This window comes from Auxenochlorella protothecoides (assembly GCF_000733215.1).
Source record: "Auxenochlorella protothecoides strain 0710 unplaced genomic scaffold scaffold18, whole genome shotgun sequence".
Taxonomy (NCBI): domain Eukaryota; kingdom Viridiplantae; phylum Chlorophyta; class Trebouxiophyceae; order Chlorellales; family Chlorellaceae; genus Auxenochlorella; species Auxenochlorella protothecoides.
In genome coordinates this window covers 88197-114216 of record NW_011934213.1, presented here as the reverse complement: position 1 = coordinate 114216, position 26020 = coordinate 88197, and the positions used below count along the sequence as shown (strand labels likewise).

Genomic DNA, 26020 nt, shown 5'->3' with positions numbered 1-26020 from the left:
CGAGCAAGTGAAGACCGGGAATGCAGAGTGGCAGTGAGGGCTGAGTACGGGTGAAAGGAGCATGTTTTGGCAGCCGCAGGCCTTGAATGACGATAAGGACGGGGTAACTTTCTGCTCATTGGTAGGAGGGCTCTCAGCTCCCCAGTATGACGCAAAAGGTCACACCCACAACCACCTGGCACCAGCACTCGCCTCCAGCGATCGAGTGCCCCTAATGGAGTGGCTTTCATTATTGCACGGTCAGGGTGGTGAGACCTCGGTCCAGGTGGTACACATGAGTACGGTTATTGGTGATACAGAATGCTGGAACAAGGGCGAGTGCGGGGCTCCCAAAGGAGGAGGGTCTGGCTCCCAGAGCTGCCTCAAGCCCGCCCTCATGAAGCACAGCGCTCAGGCCTCCTCCGCCAGCGCCGCCAGCCAGGGCCCGAAGGCCGCCTCGGTCACCCCGCACACGGCCTCCAGCTGCGCCGCCAGCTGTCGGACTTCTGGCTCCAGCTCTGCGGCGCCGCAGCGCACCAGCGCGCGGCGCGCGGCGCCCCCGCCGCCCAGCAGCGTCAGCATCAGGGCCTGGGACAGGCCCTGCGTCAGCACGCGTAGCGCGGGCCCATTCCTGGCCACCAGGCGGCGCAGGCCGGCCAGCAGCGCTGCCTCCGCGCGCGCGTCGGGCGCGCCCCCGCCCAGCCGCTGGACCAGCGCCGCGATGTCGGCGGGGTTCGACCCCGGGTCGCGCAGTGTGGCCAGCAGCCGTCGCTTGGCGTCGTTGGTCAGAGGGGCCGGGGCGGAGGTGTTCGTGGCAGCGTCGTTCGGGTCCGCGGCAGCGTCGCCCGGGTCCGCGGCAGCGTCGTCCGGGTCTGCAGCAACATCGGCGAGCGGCGCGACCCTGTCGCCGCCCCTGGCCACGGTGCGCAGGAGCAGGAGGCAGGCGTTCAGGACCAGTGTCTGCTGGAAAGCCTCCTGGGCTGCCACCAGGCGGCCGCGATCCGGCACAGCCACTTCGGGGGCCGCCAGCCGCGCCACGGCGCCCTCCCCCGCCGCCAGCTGCACTGCGCCGATGCGCAGCAGGCCCCGCCAGGACCCAGGGGCCGGCGCTGTGGGCGCAGGGGAGCCAAGGTCGTTGCCAGTGAGCGCACCAGGGCGCTCGCCGCGGTTGCGGGCACCCGCACCCCCGCCTGCCTGCCGCGTACCGGTGGCCATACGCGGCGGCAGGCGGGCCGCCGGGCCGGCGCCCAGCTGCGGCGCCAGGGCGGGGACCTGGCCGGAAGCCAGCGCCAGCCAGGCGGCCGTGCGCGGCAGGCGGGCACGCAGCGCAGCCGCGCCGGCGGCCGGCGATGGCAACGCGCCCGCCAAGTGGCGCCGCGCCTGCTCTGCGCACCCACGCACGGAAAGCGCGGCCACCAGGCCCTCCAGCTGCGCATTGGCCAGGTGCAGGCGCGCAAGGCGCAGCTGGGCGCACAGCGCGCGCAGCGTGTGCACCGCCAGGTCAGCGGCGAGGGTTGGGGGGGGGGGCGGCTGTGCCCGTGGGCTCGGCGCTCTCCGACGCCGATCCTGCCAGCGACGCGCAGGCGCGCTCCGCCTCCGGGTGGAGCTCTTTGGGCAGCAGCTGGATGGACCACCTCAGCAGGCCCAGCAGGGGCTGATGCAGGGGCGTTGCATGAGACTCGCCCAGCAGGGTCCGCAGCTTGTCGGTGCTGAGGTGGGCGCCCACCACCTCGATCAATGAAGAGGCGGGGTCCAGTGCGTCCAGCAGCTCTGCCGCCTGCTCAGACAAGATTGCATGCACCTGTGGTGGGAAATGTGAGGGAGGACAGGCCCGAGGATGAGAGAGATGTGGCCAGGCAGGTTGAAGCAGGGGGGTGACTCTGTTCAAATGCTCCCCCTTCATGGGTTTCCCAATCAAGAGGTCGCTGCTGCCCCCTTTCTACGGGACGTCAAGCCACAAGCTTTACCCACCCGCTGCAAGACGCCGCGCCGCGCCGTCTCGCCGGCCGTCCCTGCGGTGTCAGCCTTGTTCAAGTCGTGGCGCAGCCCGTCCCAGAACGCCGCCTCCGCGATGGTCCTCAACCGCGCGGCGTCGACCCTCCCGCTCCCGGCGTCGACCACGGGGCGCGAAGCCATGTCCGGGCCGGTCTCTGCGCGCACAGCACCGCGCCACGCGCCTTCGGCTTCCTCTGTCGGCAGGCGCCAGGTGGGTTCGTGCAGGAGCTGCCAGAGCAGCCTGAAGTTGGGGTGCTGTGCCAGGAAGGCGTCCACGTCCCAGGCGTCTATCGTCTGCGCCACACCACCTTCTCCGCCCTCCTCGGCGGCGGCGGCCGGCTGGGAGGTAGTGCCACGCCCCTGCCCCTCAGCGCCATCGAGTCCCGGCGCCCCTCCCACCGCCTCGCCCTCCCCCGGCGTGGCGCGCAGGGCGGCCTCTAGCCGGCGCAGCCCCGCCCGCCCGGTCAGCTGCAGCACCCGCTCGCGCAGGAGGGCGAGGTCGGCCTGCAGCGCCGCCTCCAGAGCCGCCATGTCTGGCGCGCTGCGTGCGCGCACATCTCGCGCCGCGCTTTCCTCCCGCTTGCGCGCGGCCGAGGCCTGCAGCTCCACCGCGATGCGGATGAGATCGGCCTCGAGCGCGGCGGCGTCGGCCGCCTTCCAGGCCACGAAGAGCTCCAGGTACTCCACCCAGGCCGCGTCAAAGGCGGGCAGGGCCGCCGTGGGAGTGGGGTCCTGCGTGGCCGTGCGCGAAGCCGCGTCGCCGTCCAATGCCTCTCCGCCCTCAACCCAGGCGAGGGCCACGGCGCGCAGCGCGGCGGCGAGGCGCGCCCCGGCGTGCACCAGGCCGGCCTCCTGGCCGCCGAGCCCGCTCAGCACGACCTCGGGGTGGGTGGCCACCGCGTAGGCCGACAGCACCACGCGTGCGGGGTAGCGCGGCACGCGCGCGGCGCTGGGAGGGAAGACGCGTCGCAGCAGGTGGCCCAGGGGCGGCAGGGGTCCGGGGTGGCGAGCGCGGACGGCGCCCAGCAGCGCGCCCGTCGCGCGCAGCGTGGCCGGACTGCCCAGCGCCGCCGTCAGGCGGTCGAAGCGCGCGCTGACGGCGGCCAGAGGCGCGTCGCTGCTCGCGGCGACGTGCACCGCGGCGGCCAGAGCAGTGGACCCGGGTGCCAGCGACGGGCTGGGCGAGGGGCTCACAATCACGGGCAGGTCCAGGCGCAGGAATGCGGCGGCCGCCTCGACGGGCGAGGGCGGGTCTGGCTGCTCGGCGGCGGGCGCGGGGGAGGGCGCGGGGGAGGGCGCGGGGCGCTCGTCGCCGTGAGGTCACGCGGGCTCGGCCGCGGGGAGGCTCGACTCCGGCGCATGTACGACACCTTGGATGGGCCGCGGCTGGGGGCCCGCTTTAGATGAGCCAGAGACCGGCGCGGCGGGACCAATGCCCCTGGGCGCGGCGCCCACGCCCCTGGCTCCCCCAGCCACGCGGGCCCCGGCGGCCGCCTTGCGCTCCAGACGGAGGACCAGGGCGGCCCGCTGCCTCGCCATTCTCTCGCTGGCGGCGGCCGCCCTGTGCTTGGATCTGGCCGCGCGTGCCCTCACCGCCTCCAGGCTGCGTTCCCGGTTCCGCCAGGCCAGCTCCAGCTTGGTCTGGAGGAGGATTATAAGGGGTGGCACAGGGTTCGGGGAGGATTGCTTATCACTGCTCCCACACAGGTACCAAGAATTTGTGCAGAGTGCATGGACAGGGAGCCACGATGCCAGAGCTGAGCAGAGCGCAGAGGAATCACATCCTCCCACCCGCTTTCACACATGCTCTCACCTGGAGTTTTGCAGCCAGGTGGTCGACTGCTGTCGCCCGCCGAGGCCTGTCGCTGTCATCTGAAGAGCAAGATGAACGTCTAGCCTGGCTACCCCGGCTCCTCAGGTGAATCTGCGAGGAGGGAGGGCGGGGTGTGCCAGTGGGATCGCCAGATCCCACCCCACACCGGACTCCCCAAGGCAGCAAGATGCCCCCTAATCGGCCTCTCAGATCTTTCGGAATGTCATTAGCGGTTCTGGGTCCCACACAGATATGCATAACGCAGAATATACGACCCACAACACCGTAGATTCCACCCCTGCAATTCTTCCCTGTGCGAGCACAATTCATGGTCCTCGAACACCGCACAAGCACCTCACCTCCCTCCTTTCCGCTGCCAAAGCTAGTTTGATGTCTATTTCGGTGTGAGAGGGAAAGGTGGGTGAACTGTCCGATTTCGTCCAGGCCCAGGGCTTCCTGCCTCGGCGTGTGTCCCCGGCCAGCGTCATCGTCGGGCCTTCCGTCATGTTGGAGACCTTTCGAACAATCCCAAGAGCATGACAAGAACCCAACAATCTATTTTCCTTCCGCTTTCGCCTTGGTGCGAGGGTTTGTTCTTTCGGAGGCTCGATGGCTCGATGGCTCGATGGCTATTCGTTGGGTGTACCGGACACGTGGGACACGTGGACATACAGCCCCCGGGGTGAGGACCCTACATTTTACAATCTCTCTTTCCATTTTTGAAACAAGACTGCAAACCTTGGAAGAGATGCTCCCCAGCGTCTCGCGACAGCATATGCTCGTCATAATCATATCTTTTAGCTTGCAAATGATGCGGAACGTGTCTAAGACATCCATACCCACAAGAGGTCGTATACACGGTGGCCCAGCTGGTGGCCGCCGGGACTACTGAGGAAGATACCAGCTAAAAGGCTCTCACAACTCAAGTTACGATCCCCACGGAGCGCATGTATGACTCTCTGCAAGGCTGGCGCCCCCGCTTCAGGACATCATTCAATCACACCCCCCGTCCTGCCACCAAGGTCCAGAGTTGAACTGTCACCCAACGGATGCCCGCTGCGAGACCTCCCCGGCTCGATTGTCCTTCCCGCACTCGCCTGAGCTCTTCAACACACACAGGCCTTGGTCTTCCTCAAAGAATTCACGTGCGCCCGTGATCCGGGCAAACCTGAATGGGTGAAGAACTACGACGCCAGACAGCGGGAGGGCAAGACCAGCAAGAATCGCCGCTGCTCTCACAAGACCGGCTGCGAGCACCACTTCTCCATCAAGCAGCCGAGGCGGGAGCCAGGAAAATCCCTTGTCTTCTAGTACGCCATCCCACACTTTGGCCATGACAGTGACACCCTGCAGTGTCCTCGCTTACCGTGCTGAATGTGAGCTCTTGCAGGTACCTTGCTGACCATCAACCCTGCCTTTTCCAACACCGACATCTGCGGAGCGGTTCAAGCGGCTGCAATGCGTCAAGCCAGGATAGGTTAGACGCAGTACACTCGTGTAGTGGACAACAGGACCTTCCTGTGGGTGCATCCTGAACCGTGCCGGGACTACATGATCTCCGGCCAACATGTCTAGTAGCCTGCTCATTGCAGTTACTCAAGTCCAGTATTCTGCACTCCCATGCATTCAGAGAGTCACATCCTTTGTGCATCCTGTCGCAGGAACATTCGTCAAGCCAAGCGGTTAAACCTGTGGATGCTGCACCAAATTGCAGCCACCAGCCCGATGATGACTGTCCAAGCTCGGCGTTCTGACTTTCCCATTTTCCAGCATGACGAACAGGGGCTGGCAGACCTCGTCGAGCTCAACGAGAACCATCAGCGTGTCCTGCGCGACTATGCGCATGGCTGCCCCGTGTGGATCGAAAGCACGCATGGCACCAGTGACCTGAAGGTACGACGGCACTGGCAGCCATGCAGTGTGAGGCCTTCGCCTCCGGATGCCACTTTGGTAAGAAAGGCTGACCTCCCAGACGTCCCTTACTCCTCCTCTGTACAGCTCGAATCCCTCCTAATGATCGCGGTGGAGTCGGGCAATCGGGTGCACTGCGGGTCTGTGGCGCTTCTCAGACACGAGCGAGTGTGGGGCATCAAGGAATGGCTGAACGGTATCATGATTATCATTGTAATGCTGGATATGGGGGAGCACTTGCAGAAGATGACGGTTGAGGAAAACTGGTGGGCTTGGCTTCCAGCCTTGCCTGCATCCAAGCAAAACTATGCCGAAGAGATACCCTTCTGCAACTGCTCCCCCAAACTCGGCAGTAGTATGATAATCAGGGACTCTGAGGCGAAGCGGGTTTCCCTACACAATGCTGGTGTATTGGATGGCAACATGTGGTGTGCCACAAATGTCCTTAGGGTCCCAATTTGCCCTGCATTGTGATTTGGTCTGGCGGCGGAGCATGCAACATGTCAGCCAAAAGGGAAGAAGGGAATTCCGAGATGCAACGGAGCCTTGTGGAATCGCAAATTGCTCCGGATCTTTCAGGGGATTCGCGAATTTCGACAGCCCCGCGCACAGGAACAAACCCCAGGCCACGCCCCCAACAGATACTAGTTACAAGGTGTGGGCATGACCAGTATTGGCATGAGTGATGACATGTGAGCACTGGGACCAGATGTGAGCAAGGCAAAGAATGACTGCCGGCTGGGCTGTGGGGCATGAACCCCCCAGCTCCCTGCCATGCATGCTGACTAGCTACTCTAGATACAGGGGAAGAGGACGGTTCCGAGGGTTGTCAGAGGGTTGTCAGGGGTCGCCGGGCCATCAGCACCGCCGGCACTGTCTGTCGCCCAAAAGGCAGTGCGGAACAGCGAGCCGTCAGATGTTCGTGATGCAGCGGCCATGTGGCGTCGCCGGGGCCAGTGGTGCGCGCTCCGGCACCGCCCCACACAGGATGCGCGTCGCCGGCTCCGTCCGGGCGTAGAGATCCGCGTCAGCTGCGCACGCGCCGCCTGCGGCTGGCGTGCTCCAGGGGGACCAGCGCCGCCAGGTCCATCTCCGAGGCGGCGCGGCGCGCGGCGCGGTGCACCGCCGCGCAGTCGCGTGGGTAGGTCCAGTGCATGCCCGTGAAGGCCAGCAGGCAGACCAGCCAGGGCAGGGCAAGCATGACCAGCAGCGCGTCGCCCAGTGCGCGCGCGTTGCGCGCCGACTCGGCGTCGTCCCGCCCCGCGCCCACCGTCCCACTGAAGCCGAAGCAGCGCTCCGCGGTCAGGCCCACCAGTGGGGCGCCAAAGGCGCCGATGGCGCCCTGAAGTAGGGAAGGTGGTCGGGGTGAGGGGGAGTGGTGGGGAGGGGGGACCCCTCCAGCGACCGACGAACCCGGCAGGGATCCTCGGTTCCCCCTCCCGCTGCCGAGGCCACGCCCCTCCCCCCTCAAAAGAAAAACCCTTGCCCTCGAACCTCGAAGCTCCGGTCAAAGGCGTAGATGGTGCTGCGCAGCTGCTCCGGCACCAGGTCGGCGAAGAGCGCAGAGTTGTTGCAGCCGCACCAGCTGACCAGCAGGCCCATGAGGAGCAGGACACCGGCGTAGGCGCCAAAGTGGGGGTCCCCCGCCACGGGCTGCGGTAGGCCCTTGATGAGCAGTACCGACAGCGGCAGGCCCAGCACCACTGCGCCGAGGTGGCGGGGAGGTTGGGGGGAGGTCGAGGAAGAGGTTGGGATCCGCTGAGGGCCGGACGTGTGGCAGCGAGCAACTCCCACCACATACATGTAAGAGGGAAACGGCAGGCATTGAGCCGGGCCCGCAAACTCTAAGCCCGCACTCATGAAGCTTCGGTCCGCATGCCCGCTGCAAACCATCCCGATCGCCCGCCCTCCCCATCATGAACCCCCCCCTGCCGCACCTGAGACCTGGTTGGCAAACACGCGGCCCGATCCAGGGTACCTGGCCGCCATCACATCCCCTGGCATAGCGTGAGGGGAGGGTACAGCTCGGCACCTGTCCCCCAGCTGCTCCGGCGCCGCAATGCCGCCGCCCCCTCACAACTCAGGCCAAGCAACCACTCCCCGGACCCCCCCCGCTTACCAATGTGCCCGCCGATGAGGCTTCCCACTGCGCACCCCAGCCCGAATATGGCCATGCAGGAGCTGGCTTGCAGGTCCGAGAATCCCAGAAGCTGTTGTCCCAAGTGGGGGTTTTGTGGAGGGGAAAGGGAGGTTGGGGCGGGGAAAGGGACGCTGTCCCAGGCCGTGGCAGTGCTCACACAAAATGACGCCCCCCCCCCCCCCCCCACCCACACACCCTGTCCTTGCTTCCCACCTGAAACCAGACAGTGAACATCACCATGGCCTGCCAGGGGATCGACCCCACCACCCCTGTTGGCAAGGCGGGTCATGTGCAGGGGTTGGGAAGATTAAAGGGAGCGGACGGGAGTGAGAGGCCCCCAATCTCTTGGCTGGATCCGGGCTCAGATCGTGGGGCAGGGCTTTGCTGGACCCCCGCCGCCCCGCCGCCGGCGCGGGGCATGGCCGCCCTCGTCCCTGCACGCAAAGTGCCTCACCTTGCAGGATCATGACTTGGAAGGAGCGGATGCCCAGTACCAGCCGCACCTCGCTCATCACGCTCCTGAATCCACTGGAGCTGCACACGGGGATTATGGCGGGCGGCTGGGGCCTGGGCGGCACGGAGCGCCTGCCCTGCATGCGTCCCTGCCCCAACAGGCAGGTGGAGGCCCGACAGGAGGCCGTCGGGGGCGCCCTGCCTGACCCTTCAGACCCACTCTCTCATGCATGCAGCCGGTGTCAGGCGAGGCTCACACCACCCCTGCTCCCCTTCACCGCCCCGCCACCCCAGCCCACCCATTCACAGCCACCGCGGCCCAGCCCTCGGGGATCCTGAGGGGTGCGTAGCCCGGCAGGTCCGGGCCCTCCTCCGGCATCGCCGCCTTGCGCGCCTGCAGGCTCTCCGGGCCGTACCTCACCACGTCGTGGGGAGGGCGCGGCGGCCGCGGCTCGCCGATGCCCCCGCTCCCCGTGCGCTGCAGAACTGCCAGCTGGCGCGGCAGCGGCACGGGGTCCTCGCCAAACCCGGGGCCGAAGGCGTGGCGCGGGTCCCGGGCCAGGTGCAGCACCAGGAACCCCGTGCCCAGGGAAATGGCGGCGACGAGGAAGAAAGCGAAGCGCCACCCCTCCACGCCATAAAACGTGCTGGACCCTGCGTTGGTGGCGAAGAAGGCGCCCACCATGCCGCCTGTGGACGGGATGCAGGAGGGCGGCAGGTGGGTCAAGCCTCTCCGGTTGGGATTCGGGAGGGGCCCTGCTGCTGGCACCGGGAGGGGGCCCGGCGAGGGTCCTCTACGAACATCACGCGAAGGAGCGAAATTGCTGACAACCTTGAGGCTCCCAGCGTGGGCCCCAGGCAGCAGGGCTTCATCTTGCAAGGCAGGGAAGGGAGAGGTTCCCTCTCGCAGCGATCCTTCCCCGCCTGAAGTACCCCCTCACCATCCTCCGTCCCCACACTTCCCTCCTCATCACTCACCCAGGCTGGACGTGAGTGACATGAGGCCGAACGCGCGGCCGCGCTGCTCGGCCGGGTGGCAGTCCGCCACCACGCTCTGCACGCTGGGGATCACGAGGGCCAGTCCCATGCCGTTGAAGGCGCACGCCACCATGGCCTGGCGCAGGGAGGTGGACACCCCCACCGCCACCGTCATCACCTGCACCGAGCGTGTGCGCAGGGCCGGGGTGGGGTCTGGCGATTGCGGTGCTGCGCGACGCGGCACGGGGCAGGTCAGGCGCCGGTCCATGCACCACACGCTGTGTGCAGTACCCGCCGTCCCGGCAGTACCCACGGCCGCTCACCCCCCAGATCAGGCACCCGGCTGTGACCACCCTGGTCCGATCGCATCTGTCGCCCAGGATGCCGCTGATGGGGGAGGACAGCGCCTGGTGGAGGGGTGAAGGATTGTGGGAAGGGGTCGGGGCTGGGGAGATATGGGATCCCCTGGGGCTACTCCATGGCGCGGCCCCTCCTACGCCCCAGGCAGGCAGCCAAACCCCGGGACAGGGTCAAAGAAGGCCAAACATGGTGCGACAGGCCCCAAGCACGCACCTGTACGATGGCCCTGCAGAGGGTGAGGGCCCCCAGCTGGGGCAGGGTGGCGTCCAGGCTGCGCCCGATGAAAAAGTAGACTGCAGGCAGGATGCCCTCGTCCATGCCTGCATCGCATGGGCTTGGTGATTGGTCAAACAGTGCAGACAGTGTCAGGCCAGGGGGAATACCGTGTCTCGGACGCCAGGCTCACGTTCCACGATGGAGGCCAGATTCATGAGGATGGGCGTCAGTTGCGTCCCGGCTCGCCGCTCCCATGTCGACATGCTGAGGCTCCCCTGTATCACGCACAGGACCCCCTAACGTTCGTCAAAAAATTCCATCAAGCCATCTGCCTGTCATCGGTGCATACGGACCGGCCCCGCAGCATGTGGTCACATTCTCTGCCAGGGGCTGGCGGGGCTGAGCAGGTAGCGGGCGGCATGAGTGAGAGCCCGGCCCGATGGACGCCTCTCCCTGTCCCTGCCTGCCTCGCCATGCCCTCGAGCTGGTGGAGGGCGCGGGGCATGCTGCGTGCGCGTGGTGTCCACTGCGCGGGGTGCGACCGCTCCAGATTCTCTGCGCGCGGCTGCAACATGTTATTGGATTCTCGGAGGACAAAGATGTGTTGGAAATCAGGTCACACCTCCGTTCCCACCAAAACCTCATGGTCTGGAACTCGAAGTTATGATTCTTGCTGTCCCCCATCATCAACCCCAACCCTCTGGCCCGACCTGCATCTCGTGTATATTACAGCGCTGGGGAAGGAGCGCAAATGGCCTTGCATGCACGTGTGTGGCAGATGAGCGGGGCAAAACATGGTTTGTATCTGACTGGGGCAGGCGGACAGCAAGCATGAGCGGGGAGGGCTGGGCCGAGCAGGTTGGGAGGGTGGGCATCGCCAGGCAAAAGCAATCGATTCATGCACACACGAGGTTGGGGCGGCGCCCGGTCGCCGGGCCGGCCCGCCGCGACGAAGGGAGGCGCGGGGGCCGGGGCGAGGGGAGGGGGCGGGCGGCGGTGGGGGCATGGGGAGAAACGAGGCTACGCGCAGTGGTGGACGGAGGGGTGTAAGAGAAGGGTTGGGCATCGTCGAGAAGGAGACAGTCCTGAAGCTGGGTGCGCGGGCGGGATCAACGGCGCTGCGCCCCCGGCGACCTCGCCGCCGCCGGGATGGGAGGGGGGGAAGGCGCGAGCGCCCAAACCCCGTGGCGTGGGCACAAGGGGGTCAAGCCAAGGAGGGGGCAGGGGGAAAGGTACTCCTCCGGAGGGGGGAGCTGGTCGGCCGAGGGCGGCGCCCCGTCCCCGGGCTGGGGCGCCGGCGCCCGCGTCAGCCCAGGAAGGAGGCGAAGAGGCCCGGGCCCAGGCCGCCGGCACCGCCGCGCACTGCCTGCGCGGCCGCGGGCCCGGGCTTGACGCCGAACGCGGCGCTGATCTTGCCGACGTCGATGCCGGAGGGCGCGGGCTTGCCCGGCCCCTCCTCGCCGCCAGGGGCGCTCTGCGGGCTGCCCCCTCGCGACTTGCCGGAGCCGTGCAGGACGGCGGGGGCGGAGGAGGCGACGCCGCCGCCCAGCCCCAGCGCGTCCCCTGCCGGGCCGGAGCCCGCGGAGGCCAGCGAGGCGCCGGCGTTGGACCCCGGCGCTGTGGGGATGGGGGTGGGCGCGCTGGGCACGCCCGGCGCGTTCCCGCCCGCGCCCGCGCCGGCGCGGGCCAGGCCGCCGAAGCGGCCGCCCAGGCCGTTGCCGTGCGCCTGGAAGGCGTGGTAGAAGTCGGCGGCGGAGGGCCCGCCACCCGCGGCGGAGGCCTGCAGGGCCGGGGGCATGCCAAAGGCCCCCGCGTAGGCCTCCCCCGCCACGACACCCGCGCCGCCGCCGCCCGCGGCGAGCAGCGCGGGCGCAAACTGCCCGTACCCCGCGGCGACATGCTGCGCGTGCGCCGCCGCGGCCAGGCCCGGGTCGTAGAGCGAGAAGGCGCGCGGGTCGGCGGCCGCGGCGGCGGGGGGCGGGAAGCCCGCTGCCCCTCCCAGCGCCGCTGCGCCCGCCGCGCGGCTGCTGGAGCGGCCCCATGAGATGCGGATGGCGCCGCCGCCCAGGGCCTGGCCGTTCATGGCGGCCAGGGCCTGCTCCGCCGCCACGCGCAGCACGAACTGGACGAAGCCGCAGCCCTTGCCCGCCGGTATCTTGACGTAGATGATGTCGCCGAAGCGGCCGAACACAGCGCGCAGCTCGTCCTCTGTCACGCCGCCGGACAGGCCGCCGATGAAGAGCGTGGTGTTGCTGGTGTCAAAGTCGGAGGGGTGGGGCGCCTGCAGCGAGCTCGCCGTCGTGGCGTTGGCGTTCTTCTTTGCCGTTGCCAAGTGCACGCGGATGGGACGGTTGGACAGGAAGTGACCGCCCATGCCCTCCAGCGCCGCGTCGCGCTGCTCCTCCGATAGGAAGCGCACGAAGCCGTAGCCCTTGGACCGTCCCGTGCCTGCGTCGGTGATAACCTGGCATGCAGGCAGTGTGTGGGAGTGGGGTGGGAGGGCAAGGGAGGGTGACGAAGCAGGAGGAGTGACACCCGCGACCTTCGCGGGGAGGGCAGAGCTTGCTTCCCCCGCTGGTGCGAGAAGGCGTGCGCCGGCCCTCAGTTCCCATCCACACAAGCCCCAATCTCCCCGGCCCTGCCCAAGGAGGGAGGCCATGCACGGGAAATCGCCTGGGCCAACGCCAGCACAGCCTCCCCATCGACACCCCTCCCCTGCCAGCCCAGCGAACCTTGGCGCTGCGCACGGACGAGTAAAATTGCCTAAAGTACTCTTGGAGGATGAGGTCGGTGACGTCCGGGGCCAGGTCCCCCACAAACAGGGAGTGGTCTGCGGGGGGGGTGGCGGGGGCAGGTGAAGGGGCTGGCGAAGGGTCTGGGCCCCCGATGAAGCGTGTCGGGGCCGGGGCCGGGCCCGGGGTGCATACCTTCGCCGGATGGCGTCGCTTTTCCGACGCCATATGCCGCCCAGTTGAGTCTGAAGACTTGGGTAGGGTCGTTGGGAAAGGGCTGTCCATTCCAGTGGGAGAGTATGTGGGCCGCACCTTCGTGCGTCCTGAACTCCAGGAACGCATAGCCCTCGGACTGCCCCGAGGACCGATTACGGATCAGCTTGACACTGACCAATTGTCCTGTGACCACGAAAATGTTGAACAAGTGGCTCTCGTCCACCCAGTGCGGCAGGTCGCCCAGCCACAGCGATCGCTGGGTCTGCTCGCTGCTGAGGGCCTCCGCCATCTCGACCAACAACTCAACCTTCCCAAAACATAGATCAACTGTCGTCGATAAATTTTAGAAGGCGCATGGATACTTGCAGTCTGGTTCTTTCCTGGTCCAATTCTTGAAAACGCGCTAAACCCTTGTGCGGAGGGGTGACGAGGGACGGAAACTCAGCCGAGGCATGGTGAGCGTTGGACATGGGAGCTGCATGCATCCGCCAATCTGGCAAAGACACCGTGAACATGGCTGCTCGAATCTTCTGGAGACGGGAGGGATCTACCTGCCACACAGACCTGGAACAGCCCGCACGCCCTTCCCCCAGCCATCGTTGTTTCTCCTCCGACATAATGACATGGACTGGAGGCGAGAATGAGGGTCTAGACGCATAGTCCACCAGTTTTGAAATTGTATCCAAGTATTTCATGGCTAGAAGCATTTTTTAATGATCAGCCTGGCGAAGTGCATGTGCCTTTGTCTTGGGCACTGGGTGGGACGACGTCGACCCCTTGGAGCACATCAGTAATAAGACACACTTGGGAATATACTCCATCCCCTCCCGGGCTTGCACCGGCTGCACAGCTTATTCCAGAGAGATATCGCTGGCGCAATCGGTTGCCTCAATGGCAAACCGTTGCAAAGGGAGGGGGGGAGAAGGAGGAATATGCAGGGGCAGGGGCTCACCAAAGGCTGTTGGACGAGGTGCAGTCTCAGAAAGTACCTAGCATCAAGATTTTCACAGGCCCATCCACGTCACGGTTCACGAAACTGACTTTGCAGCCTTTGTTCGTGCACCGCTTCGTGTCCCACAACTCTCTCCGCTCCTCCACGTCGTTGCAGACCTGCTTGTGCTGGTGGTCATGCAAGATAGTGTGACAGCCGCAGCACAGTTTGGAAGTCCAGTACTTTTCAACCACCACCACCCTGCACACCCGCCACAGGCGCCGCAAAAATCGTATCCAGGGCCCCGGCGGGCCCCCCGCATGATGCCCCCCGGTCCTAGGCCGACCAGCTGCCCCACCCCGACGACCGTCATCATGCGCGGGGGGGGGCGAAACTGCTCCGCCAGTCGGCCGATGGCCCGCTCCCTGCCGACGTAGGCTTGATGCCGCAGTTTTCTGAAGGTCTTTTACTACTCACCAGAAGACCATGAGTACCCACTTCCAGACAGTCTGAGTGGGCATAGAATTGGGATCGTCGTGGCCAGAAAACTCGGAAGTAGAGAAAGGTGTGACCACCACTTTATCGCACAGGACAGGACTCGATTGGACCACTGCGCTCGGGTCAGGCAGAGGCCCGTTTCATTTTAGTTTCTTGAGGGAAACGCTTATCTTGACTTCTAACGTCCATAAGTTGATGCTGTGTGCACACTCAGTCAGTTCATTGGCGGTGTTTCGGAATTTTCGCTCGTCCTTTCTACCGAGTGCACAGACACATGATCTCCCTCATACTCACTTGGTTTCTCTCATACAGCGGGCAGAACAAATTCGCTCTGAGGTCATCGCTGGGGCGGGAAGCGCAAAAATTGAGAATAATCATGTCCCAGTTTAGCTTGATGGACAATGCAATGTCGTCACAAGAGAGCTCCCCTGCCCGGGAGAGGCAGCGACCTCTGGCCTCCCCATCTAGGTCCAGCTATTTGGCCGCCCTCAGGCAAAAATCATGCTCAGAACGCATTATAATGCCTTCAATACTTGTGGTGTTGATATTTGGGGTCGTGGCGCTTATGTTCGGCCCCGTTGTGGGCACGCTGCGAACCGGGAGGTATCAGCCAGCAGCATCGGCACCCCTGACAGGTAAGGGCGACGGCGTCCAATCCAGCATGTAGCATGCAAGATCGGCCTCTCAGCAGACGATTCCAGAGCATTTATGCTGCCAGCAAGCCCGGTGTCAGGGAGGTGTCACCGCATGTATCTTCTGGACCCAGCGCAGGTACAGCGCTCGCCAGCGCAGAGCCTGCTGATGCCATCGAGACGCGGGAGTTTCATGCCCCATCGCACAGTGACAGAATTGAAGGAGCACCTGCTGTCGTTGACCGTTTGGTATCTAATTCACCTGAGGTACCATGGAATCCTGACGACTACATGTTGAAACGGTGGGTTCAGGCGGTCCTTGATGTCGTGCTCTTTGTCGTCCTGAGAGCAGTGCAGATGCCTTGGGCTGTCTCTCGCAAGCATCCTCTCAACCATCTCCTCCATTTGGCACAATAGGGATTTGGTGGAGCCGCTGGCGGACGACGGGCACATAGCAGTAACTTTTGCAAATCACAATCACCTTGATTTCGCCAAAAATTGGGCGTATCACATCAGGAAGACTGGGTGCACCTCGTACATTGTGGGGGCCATGGACGAGAAGATTCTGAAGGAGCTCGTCAAGCTGAACATCCCTACATTCTACATGGCTTCCAACCTCACCACCAATGATTTTGGTAGATTCACCAAGGAGTTTATAGAAATGGTGGGTAGTGAGGAGGGCCTCTGGCTTGGGCGTGCAGGGTTTATGCCGTGGCCTGTGGTAGCCATGGCTGTCCCAGCCTGTCTTACCCAAGCTTGGGCCTGCCGACAGCCCTGGCGGTCTTTCCCTGGTCAGGCATCTGCAATTTGTGTGAATAAACCGCCTGGTGAATTCTGCAGCAACTCACGCATGCTGCTCAGGTTGTACAAAGGCGGTTCTAGCGTGTCCTTCAGCCATCGACTCCATTACCCCATATCCCTCAGGGTCGCAAGAAAGCAGCCATGGTGCAGAGTTTTTTGGACCTCGGCTTCAGCACACTCGTATCTGACGTGGATGCGGTGTGGTTGCGCAACCCTTTCCCTTTCTTCAGAAAGGTGCGAGGTGACCAGCAGGGTAGGCTGTAAGATCATTTTGGGATCAAACCCTTGCTCCCGGAACTGTGTCACCTCAGCACTCAGTCTCATCCCTGTGCCATCTGCTCCAGTTCACGGATGCAGACATGCTTGTCTCCAGCGACCTCATCCAGACCACTAGCATCGCTGAGGGGCTAGAGGATCTCTCGGGAGCTCGTCATGGCCTCAACATTGGTGTGATGTTCCTCCGTCCCAGGGCACTCTCTTTGGTCCAGGTAAGGGAAGAGTGGGTGCTTGGAGAGCAAGCCGTCGCCTGGAGTAAACGCCTTGTGAATTCCTGGAACACTCCTCACAATGTGCCTCACCCATACCACCAGGAATGGATTGCAAACATGAGGAGCGATCCCAAGGGGTGGGATCAGGCGGAGCTCACTCACCTATTCCGCAGCAACCTCACCGTGGCGCCCAACCGCTCGGATGGTCTGCTGAGGTAAGCGAATCAGTAAAAGATCTACCGGTCTTCCGCCTGCATCGGTAATGATGTCGGCTGTGTTGTCGCGTAGATACCGTCACATGAGCAGATGCTGAAACCTATGCTCACTCGACCATCATGCAGTATCTACAATGGGAAGCTGCTGGGCGGTGCCCTGCCCACCTCCCTCTTCTGCTCTGGCCAGAGCTACAAGGAGGGAACGAGCTGGGAGGGGGGGCTGCGCCCATACTCCTTCCATGCATCTGGGATTGCCTCCGCGACCAGTGGAAAACGGTCCCGCCTGCGAGAGTGGGGATTCTGGCATGTGAGTGCTTGGTTGAAGGGTGAATATGCAGGGTGATTTGCCTGACGAGTTCATGAGGGTGACCCGTAGAAAGGTTAATGCGTCTACGCACATGGAGCAGATCTGCAAGAGCTCTTCTTGCCGACGCGACCTATTCTCCCTGCACAGGATGAGCCTGGGCGCTTCACGCATCCAGTCGGGTTCCTGAGCTACGACAACCATGTGCCTCTGGAGCTCATCAATGAAGTCAGAGATGTAAGTAGCCGAGGCACATGGTACGATATGGACCATTGTTAGCTTTAGTATCGTGTTCCTGCTGGCAGATGAGCTGTGCAGGACACCATGCCCTGTCAAGGCACCAGTCCACAACTCATGTGAGCCCTCCCTTTTCATTACGCATTCACAGTTCAAAAACCAGTCCAAGACCCTGCAAGGGGTGCTACCCCACTTCAAGCTCATGAACGAGCAGCTGTCCCAGCTGCGTGTGGCTCTCGTGGCCGCCAAGGAACTGGGAGGGGCAGCGGCTGTGCTGCCGCACCTGTGGCTCGGCAAACAGAACGACATCTGGCCTGGGGACGGATACTTTCGAGAGTCGCGCTTCCAAATGCCGTTCACTGCTCCTGCAGACTACACCATGGACCTGGAATGGTGCGTAGGAACCAGGGAAACGGGCATTTGAGCCTGGACATCAGTTCCCAGGGCCCCACTGTTCAACCATCACCGCCTCACCATTACATGGCAGGATGGACCACGAGATTCCAGACGAATACCGTGAGTTCTCCTTTCTTGAAAAACCTGAGGCTACACCCCTGCTGGCTTCCAGGGTCGTCATCGTGATCTGTCAGGTAGGCCACATGCGTGGCGGAGGACACTCTGATGTCAAGGAGACTGGGGTTCACGCCAAGCGATATCAGGTCACTCTGGTGTTGGGAGCACCCGTGAGCACCTGCCCTGCTTGCTTGATGGATCAGTGCCCACTGCTTTGTGCACCCTCAACCCACCGTCGGTGCAGGCCGAGGCTGATGCGGATTGTGAGGAGGGGGAGGCACCGGCCATCCCCAAGGAGGATGACACGGTGCGCCTCAAGCCAAACCGCAACCTCTACCAGCTGCGGACGGCGCTGAGTCACCTGTACAAGAGCTACAAGGTGCCACCTGAGGCTGGAGGTCCCTGGGGTGTCTCTCCCTGTCGCAACTCTTTGTGCAGCACGGCAAGGCTGCAGTCGCCAGCAGGAGATGAGGGGACTGCATCCCGGGCATACCATCCTGACGCCCCCCTCACTGTGTGTTTGCAGATTGTACACTTTCAGGGCAGGATGGAGAAAGCCATTCATCTCAACCCGGTTGAAACGGCCTTCTACAACGAGAGGATGCGAGGCTGGATGGGTGCCTTCTGCTGTGTGGAGGAGAAGCCAGGGCACATCTTGTGAGTCCCGTGGCAGCACTGGGGATGGCGACCGGGCGTCTGGCTGCCGACGGTGCTGCGCTTGTATAGTTGATGTCAACCTCGCCCACACCTTCAACGCTCTCAACTCCCCACGTGCTGCAGTTACGACCTCTTCTGGGACGTTCCAGGGCACATTAACCGCTTCAACGAGGTGCAAGAAGGGCCTTGGGAACCAAAGCCTGGACCGTAGAACCTGTGAGGTGGATAGTCTCTCTTGGTCTCTCGGCTAGCCTTCAGTGATTGATATGGCTGGACATCAAGGCCGCCTCACTCGTCAGTGCCAGTGAGGGTCGTCCCATGTACGCATCACATTCTTTCCCGCAGCTCCGTCCCTCACCAAACTCAAGCTGGACTGGCTGCTCTGACAAGGCACTCATTCGCAGGATGTCTGCCACCATAAGCTGACGACACTTAATTTGAATGTTACATGCCTTGAAAGATAACGAAACTGCCCCAGAGGCTGATTTGCCCCTTGGTAACTCCATGAAAGGTGATTTGAGCTTACTCTCAAAGAGCCTGAGCACAATGTGGGCATGGAGTCAGCGTCATCATGGCGAGACGAGCACCGAAGTGAGGAAGGTTATGGCAAACGCTACGGCACAGTACAATGACTTGAACCATGCACTCGGATCACGCTATTGGGATTATTGCTCTACCATCTTCTAGAACCGTTCATCTTGACTTTATTCGACCGTGCGGGTTGTTGCTGTGTGTCCTCGATTTGATCAAATCTGTGCCCTCGGTCAGATCGAATCTGCGGACCAAATGCTTCATTCGCCGTTTCTAAAATGTGTCCGGAGAGAATCGGGAATTCACATGGTTGCCCTGGACAGCAGCAAGCACTCGTTACTTGACAGAAACGCAGCTCTGAGGTCATCATTAGACCGGATGAGCATGTATTACTCATGAGTATGTCAAAATTTAGCTTGGTGGACAACGACATGTCCTCACGTGAGGACTCCCCTGCCCGGGAGAGGCAGCGACCTCTGCACTCCCCACCTCGGACCAATTACTTGACCGCCCTCAGGCAAGATACTTGCTCAGAGCGCGTTATAATGCCTTCAATCTTGGCGATGCTCATATTCGGGGTCGTTGCGCTCATGTTCGGCCCCATCGTGGGCACGCTGCGAGCCGAGAGCTATCAGCCAGCAGCAGCGGCAGCCGTGCAAGGTAAGGGCAGCGAGGCACACCTGAGACCTAATCATACATGATGGCTTAATCAGCGACATATTCTATCAGATTTGGTGTTGTGGGAAATTCCAGTGGCCGAGAAGTGACACCGCATGCATCTGCAGCACCCGTCGCAGGGACAGCGCCCGGCACCGCAGAGCCTGCGGTGGCCATCGAGACGCGTAAGTTTCCTGCCCCATCTCACACCTACGAGACCGATGGAGCAGCTGGTTTTCGTGACCGCTTAATCAGTGCAACACTCAAGAGACCATGGAATCCTGACGACTACATCTTGAAACGGTGAGTAGAGGTGGTGCATGAATTCATCAACATCCTCCCTCTGGCGAACAATACTGCTGCCCGGGAACTCTTTATGGTGAGGAACCCATCGTTCCTTCTTTCACCTGGCACGACAGGGAGATGGTGGAGCCGCTGGCGGACAGTGGCAACATTGCGGTGACATTCGTGAACTACAACCACCTGGATTTTGCTAAGAACTGGGCGTATCACATGGAGAAGACAGGTTGTACCGCTTACATCATGGGGGCCATGGATGAGGAAACACTCAAGGAGCTCGTCAAGCTGAACATTCCTACATTCTACATGGCTTCCAACCTCACCACGAATGACTTTGGCAGATTCACAAAGGACTTTCTGGATATGGTGAGGTGGAGGCAGGCCGGTTGTGCATGATGCCCCTTGGACAAGGTAGCCTGCGAGGTTGGATTTCTCCAGATTCTCTGTTCGTCCTGCTATTGTCAGAAATCCTGGATCTGCCATGACAGCTGCTTCTAGGGTATCGTGGCTGGTCAGAGTATTCAATATTTTCCACGGCATGCGTCAGCTGGGTCTAAGCTCAGGTAGTCAGTCTGTCAAGACGCACACCCAACACACCCGCACACTTTCCAGGGTCGCAAGAAAGCAGCAATGGTGGAGAGCTTCCTCGCCCTTGGCTTCGACACCCTGGTATCTGATGTCGATGCGGTGTGGTTGCGCAACCCTTTTCCATTTTTCAAAAAGGTGTGCCGAGGGTCCAGTAGGGCTTGCAAGGGTTAGAATGTTGGTGTTGCATGATGCCTCAGCCGTCATGCACCCTTCATCCTAACCCCATCCCTGTGAAATCCACCCTCCAGTTCAAGGACGCTGATATGCTTGTATCTAGTGAGATTTACCAGACCACTAGTGTTGCCGAGGGGCTGGAGGGTCTCTCGGGAGCTCGTCATGGTGTCAACATTGGTGTGATGTTCCTCCGTCCCAGGGCACTGTCTTTTGTTCAGGTGAGTTGAAGGAGGGTGCTTGGAAATCAAGCCGTTGCGTGAAGTTCAGGCCCCCCGATTCTCTAGGATGCTCCCACACAAAGCACCGCGACACACTGTCAGGAATGGATAGCCAACATGGAGAGCGATCCCAAGGTGTGGGATCAGGCGGAGCTCAATCATCTTTTCTACAGCAACATGACTTCAGCGCGCGATCGCTCCGATGGTTTGCTGAGGTGACCACACAGGGTCTGAGGCCATATGCATTCTCATGTGCATGCAGGGCCGCAGGGTCTTCCACTGCGCCCCTGTCATGTGTCGCCAACAGTGTCAGGAGCCCCTTCCTCCCCACGTGCCTTGCAGTATCTTCAATGGGAAACTCGTGGGCGGGGTCTTGCCCAACTCCCTCTTCTGCAACGGCAACAGCTACATGGAGGAGACGAGCTGGGATGGAGGCCTGCGCCCGTACTCCATTCATGCCAGTGGGATTCACTCTGCAACCAGCGGAAAGCGCTCCCGCCTGCGAGAGTGGGGATTCTGGCACGTGAGCGGTGTGTGTGCGCTTGAGGTGCTCTGGTAGACAGGAGAGCGCAGCGTCTACCCTGACATGGCTTTGAAGGTAGATGACTGCGCATGTGCGCATGTTCTTCTGCAATAGCTTTGCCCACAAACCCGGTATGATATCCCTGCACAGGACGAGCCTGAGCGCTTTACGCATCCAGTCGGGTTCCTGAGCTACGACAATCATGTGCCCCTGGAGCTGCTCAAGGAAGTTCGAGACGTAAGTTGGCAGGGATGAGGATGTTGGTGTGGACCGACACTGCATGTGATCACGCACGCTTGCAGACGGGTGAGCGTTGTATGACATTCAGCCATATCGAGGCGTGGGGCTGTCGCCCATGAACGCCCTTCGTCTCCACACGCCTCCACAGTTCAATAACCGCTCCTGGACCGTGCCGGGGGTGCTCCCCCACTTCAAGCTCGTCAACGCGCAGCTGTCTCAGCTCCGTGTGGCCCTCGTGGCCGCCAAGGAACTGGGAGGGGCGGCGGCTGTGCTGCCGCACCTGTGGTTTGGCAAAGAGTTCAATGCCTGGCCAGGTTTTGGGTACTTGCACGAGCCAAGACTCAAGAAGCCTTTTGCCGCCCCTGCAGACTATACCATGGACCTCGTAAGGTTTGCTATGGTTTGTGCGGGTCCATGGCGGTGTATCGCAGGCTGCCGTATTAAGGCCTGCCCCACCACTAACTATTCTCGGCTTTGTCACTGCAGGATGGACCATGAGATCCCCAACGAGTATCGGGAGTTCTCATTCCTGGGTAAGCCTGAGGCGACATCCCTGCTGGCTGCGAGGGTTGTCGTCACGATCTGCCAGGTGGGGTACATGTGGGGACAGGACAGATGGCCGATGCGGGCATAGGAGAGAGCCTTGTGCTGTCGCGTCGCCTCTCTTCCTAGAGGAGCTCGAATCGCTCCCTGTTCTCCAAATGGCTCAGCGCCCACTAGTCTGTGTTCTGTCACCCCACGTCCCTCACAGCCAGAGGCAGATGAGGACTGCGAGGAGGGAGAGGCACCGGCCCTTCCCAAGGACGACGCAGTTCGTCTCAAGCCAAACCGCAGCCTCTACCAGCTGCGCACAGCACTGAGCCATCTGTACAAGAGCTACAAGGTGCCACCTGAGGCTGGGTGGCCCCATGTCTCCTCACCCCGGGAACCCCATGCGTGCAGCTCCATGAGAGTGCGAGCGCCACCAGGGAAAGAGGCGGGTCCATCATGTGCACACCCACAAGAACCCCTGCTCCACCGGTGCCTGCAGGTGGTACACTTTCTGGGCAGGATGGACAGGGCTGTCCTCCTGAGCGCGTCCGAGGTGACCTCCTACAACGAGAGGATGCGAAGCTGGGCCGGGGCCTTCTGCTGTGTGGAGGGCAAACCAGGGCACATCTTGTGAGTCCTGTGGCAGTGCTGGGGGATGGCGACCGGAGGTCTGGCTGCCAATGGTGCTTCACCTGCACGTGTGTCAATATCAGTGCGTTCCCAGCCCATCATCCCCCTCGCCCACCAAAGGTACGACCTCTTCTGGGATGTGCCAGGGCACATCAATCGCTTCAACAAGGTCCAAGAGGGACCTTGGGAACCCATGCCTGGACCCTAGACAGGTTTGGAGGCCTTGTCTGACCTCCTCACCACAACATCTTGTTCCTGTGTAAAAATCCTCTGTGCGCGATTTGGCCTGCACGAGATATCCTTTCCATGCCAGGTTCCATCACACAACGTTCTTCAGCAGTACCCTCAATTCTTTCATAGCGCCCTTTCACCCTTCCCGATCTCTGTGTGGGTCCAGGTGGTAAATCTGGTTCTGCAGCCACTGCTCACTCACCACAGGAGGGCCTCTTCCTGATCACCCTACTCTTGCTGTAGCTGTACAAGTTTCTCTAGTGCAGGGGGCGCAAGAGCAAGTCCCCAACTGAAATCACAGTCAGGCCACTGCGAGTAGGGTTCCACCTATGGCCTCAGGACCCGATGGGGAAGTGGTCGAGGGCTGTCGTGTTGCCATTCACATATCGTTGGATGGATGCCAGCATCCTCTCCATTTTATCTGGGGGTGGAGGGCATGCTAGAGGTCAAGCATAGCAAAATGATTCAACAGCAAGATACGGGACCCCTGCCACTCCCAACCACTGATGTGACAGTGCAGAGCAAGGGTCCTCCTCCTCAACTTGCAGGCTGAAGGAACATGCACCTGCACAGTGGGGCGGGCATGCAAATCCTCCATGCCTGGCGGCCCACCCAGTGGCACCTGTGTGTGAGTTGATGTGCACGACATACGGCCTGTGTTCCAGATATTTTTGCCCCTCATATCTGAGGTGCTTGAAGAGGGTCTTGGAGTTGAGGAAGTTCTCGTAGTCCATGACTCGTCGAGTCACCGACGGGTCCTGCAGGTGGGGTACCATGAACAGGTGAGGGCCAGCATTGCCAGGGTTGTCATGGGATCGTGCCGGTCTCTGTTGGGGGTTTGCCCCATCACCAACCGAGGCCTGGATCAGGGGACAGGGCCTGTGCGGCGACCTTTGCATCCCCTCCCTCTGCCATCCCACCTTGTGCCCCGGGCGCGAGGGGGAGAAGACACACTCGCTGAAGATGGCCTGGTCCCAGCCGTCCTCGGTGTTCAAGCGATGGATCACCATGTCCAGGAGGTCCATAGAGGCTTGCGTGGGCCTGGATTGCAGGAGGAGGATGGAAATCTTCCGCAAGGTTTGATGAGTGCAAGGAGCACAGGAGGATACATGGTGATCAAACTCAACCCTGATGCAACGCCAGCTTTCCCCACCCCCCTCGCAAAACCGGCGCTGACAAATGTCAGCCCCGGGGGACTTGGCGGCCGCCCCTTTCCCAGGCCCACCTGATGTAGATGAAGCCGACGTTGAGCACAAAGACCCTGATGGAGTGGGCATAGCGACCCCACCCCATGACGTTGTCCTCTGCACGGTCAACAGGGCGGTGGGTTGTCAAGGGCCGTTTGTAGTGGTGAAGGCACAGGCATGCCCTAAGATTCCCTCGCGGACTCGCTGGGGATGCTCAATGCCCTGGTCAACTCCACGTGGGGCAGCTCTGGATCGGCGCTTTCCCAATCGCACCAACCCCCTTCTTTACCCACCCAGGACGTCATTCCAGCCGTAGGCTGTGTTCGGGGTCCACCCATCGGTCATGGACTCGACGTCAGAGTCGCGGGTCAGGTTCCTGAAGGGGTCCTGGAGTACTAGCACGTCCACATCTGGGTGGGGGGGGACCTCTTGTTCAGATCAGACAGGGAGCTGGCCCCCTCGACAGGAAGCCCAGCCAGTGGCTTTCCCGATGCATGGAGGCATGCCGACTGGATGCCGCTGAGGGCCAGGGTGTTCTTCGCAGAGACCCGGCCCTGCGCACGTGCAGCCGATCCGCACCCGATAGGAGGACGGAGTAGCCCAGGCGCAGGCACCTCCGGAGCAGCTCGAACTTGGTGGAGCCCACCTCCCCACGGCCGCCGCCGCCCAGCTGCGTCTCAGGCACCTGAATGGTGATTTTGGAGGTGAGCCATCCTCAGAGCCGAGGCCCGGGCAGTGGCGCCTCGTGGCCCTTGCCAAGCAACGATCCCGAGTGAGAGGGCGCGCACAATTGCAGGCTGCCGCCTCAGACGTCAGGAGCCGGCGTGCAGCACAGCCGACACGCAGCACCTTCGACCACCCCCCTCCCTCCCTCCATGCCTTGAGGTTCATCCTCAGGGCATTCATGCCCAGGCCTTCCGCAAAGGCATGGGTCTCATTGTCCAGCGCAACCACCACGGCATTCTTGACCCCGGCTCTCAGCACCTGCATGGTGAGGGTGCGTGGATTGGGTTGCCAGGACTCGGTACCCTGGTTCATCCAGAGTATTGTGACCGGCGGCCCAGCTCCAGATCCCCTCCACTCACATTCTCTATCCAGAACCGAAGCATTCCCTCCTCATGCGCCAGGTTCTTATTGCTCACGGCAACGAGAACCTCATTGTTGATGGACACCTGCATGACGAGAGCATGGAGGGGGCCTGGAATGCGGAGAGCGCTCAATGTGCACTGGATTTGTGGGTTTCCGTGAACAGTCCCTGGCCCGCCAGTGACGCCGCACTACTCCAAGCACCGAGCATTCTGCCACACCCACCTTGCGGAGCATGGCCGCCAGCTCAGGATCAAGCTGATCCTTTACTCTAGAAGGGTGTTCCAGCGCATGCCGATCCTGTGGAATCCGGAGATGGGTGCCGTGAAGGCGGGTTCACCTCGGTATGAGGGGACAACCTGATCCGGACGCCAGGCTCTTACATTGCAGACACAGGTGGAGGCTACCAGACCACGACTAGGCGGCGCAGAATGGGAGTCTTCTGTGTGCGTGCGCACGAGTTGAAAGCCCAGGAGTACGCCGACCGCGACGCAGAGGCTCAACGCAACCCTGCCAGTGACCGGTCGACCGCCCCTGGGGCTCAGTCTCGGCGTATGCAACTGCAGCTGGTCTCTGTGCTCTAGCATGCCGTTGGAAATTGTCTCAAACCCGTCTGAGATGCTCCGACGTCATGAGCTTGGTTGCACTGAAAGTGCATCTGGAGGCGCGAGCACGCACCCGGCTGCGGAGCAGGGTCCCGGATTGACCCATCCAAGACTTCCCACGAGGCCATCGAGTCATAGCCAATACAACGTTCGTTCCCATCAATTCATCATAAGCTCACGCTCCAGTGCTCGCCTTTATCGAGGGTCCCAACGAGCATGCAATCGGGGTACGCAGAGCGTGAACACCCTCACGCGAGGGAGCCCATGGCCTCCTCCAGAGCGGCGCGAGTGACGCCCTATTTCAATGGTATGGAAGCTTCACCCATCACATGCAGAGAATTGGATCCGTAAGAAGCCAGTGGTCGGAAGGAATCGCCATCGTCGTAATCTCAATTTGTGATCACGTCGCTTTAACCATCCTTGCTCTTGATCGTCCGCCTTGCTGCTGAG

The 26020-nt window shown here is 62.2% G+C and overlaps 7 protein-coding genes across 7 annotated transcripts; 2 read left to right on the top strand and 5 right to left on the bottom strand.

Moving 5' to 3' along the window:
- Positions 1–390: 390 nt before the first annotated feature.
- Positions 391–1194, bottom strand: F751_1699 (hypothetical protein; the record flags this gene model as incomplete). Its single annotated transcript, XM_011399406.1, has 2 exons — positions 391–495; positions 691–1194. The coding sequence occupies 2 exons, from the start codon at positions 1192–1194 to the stop codon at positions 391–393; spliced, it is 609 nt and encodes a 202-aa protein (XP_011397708.1).
- A 286-nt stretch (positions 1195–1480) lies between these two features.
- On the bottom strand, positions 1481–4624 carry F751_1698 (hypothetical protein; the record flags this gene model as incomplete). Its single annotated transcript, XM_011399405.1, has 5 exons — positions 1481–1780; positions 1951–2747; positions 3033–3207; positions 3451–3615; positions 4526–4624. The coding sequence occupies 5 exons, from the start codon at positions 4622–4624 to the stop codon at positions 1481–1483; spliced, it is 1536 nt and encodes a 511-aa protein (XP_011397707.1).
- Positions 4625–6725: 2101 nt separating this feature from the next.
- Positions 6726–10108, bottom strand: F751_1697 (Quinolone resistance protein NorA; the record flags this gene model as incomplete). Its single annotated transcript, XM_011399404.1, has 12 exons — positions 6726–6788; positions 6879–7040; positions 7193–7401; positions 7636–7695; positions 7818–7908; positions 8052–8107; positions 8293–8372; positions 8591–8981; positions 9270–9447; positions 9593–9676; positions 9843–9949; positions 10036–10108. 12 exons carry the CDS (start codon positions 10106–10108, stop codon positions 6726–6728), a joined length of 1554 nt encoding a protein of 517 aa, XP_011397706.1.
- A 1043-nt stretch (positions 10109–11151) lies between these two features.
- F751_1696 (putative RNA-binding protein C23E6.01c) lies at positions 11152–13082 on the bottom strand (the record flags this gene model as incomplete). Its single annotated transcript, XM_011399403.1, has 5 exons — positions 11152–11462; positions 11613–11664; positions 11956–12309; positions 12578–12675; positions 12890–13082. The coding sequence occupies 5 exons, from the start codon at positions 13080–13082 to the stop codon at positions 11152–11154; spliced, it is 1008 nt and encodes a 335-aa protein (XP_011397705.1).
- Positions 13083–15404: 2322 nt separating this feature from the next.
- Positions 15405–18280, top strand: F751_1695 (hypothetical protein; the record flags this gene model as incomplete). Its single annotated transcript, XM_011399402.1, has 11 exons — positions 15405–15518; positions 15779–15889; positions 16000–16143; positions 16246–16358; positions 16485–16665; positions 16813–16899; positions 17051–17292; positions 17387–17489; positions 17657–17791; positions 17939–18069; positions 18193–18280. The coding sequence occupies 11 exons, from the start codon at positions 15405–15407 to the stop codon at positions 18278–18280; spliced, it is 1449 nt and encodes a 482-aa protein (XP_011397704.1).
- A 1400-nt stretch (positions 18281–19680) lies between these two features.
- F751_1694 (hypothetical protein) lies at positions 19681–22669 on the top strand (the record flags this gene model as incomplete). The annotated part of the gene is made up of 10 exons (XM_011399401.1): positions 19681–19923; positions 20170–20280; positions 20394–20537; positions 20640–20752; positions 20880–21060; positions 21211–21297; positions 21449–21690; positions 21787–21889; positions 22052–22461; positions 22582–22669. 10 exons carry the CDS (start codon positions 19681–19683, stop codon positions 22667–22669), a joined length of 1722 nt encoding a protein of 573 aa, XP_011397703.1.
- Positions 22670–23027: 358 nt separating this feature from the next.
- On the bottom strand, positions 23028–25202 carry F751_1693 (hypothetical protein; the record flags this gene model as incomplete). Its single annotated transcript, XM_011399400.1, has 9 exons — positions 23028–23113; positions 23315–23450; positions 23613–23733; positions 23918–23996; positions 24173–24289; positions 24459–24564; positions 24729–24863; positions 24965–25051; positions 25191–25202. 9 exons carry the CDS (start codon positions 25200–25202, stop codon positions 23028–23030), a joined length of 879 nt encoding a protein of 292 aa, XP_011397702.1.
- Between the last annotated feature and the right edge of the window lie 818 nt (positions 25203–26020).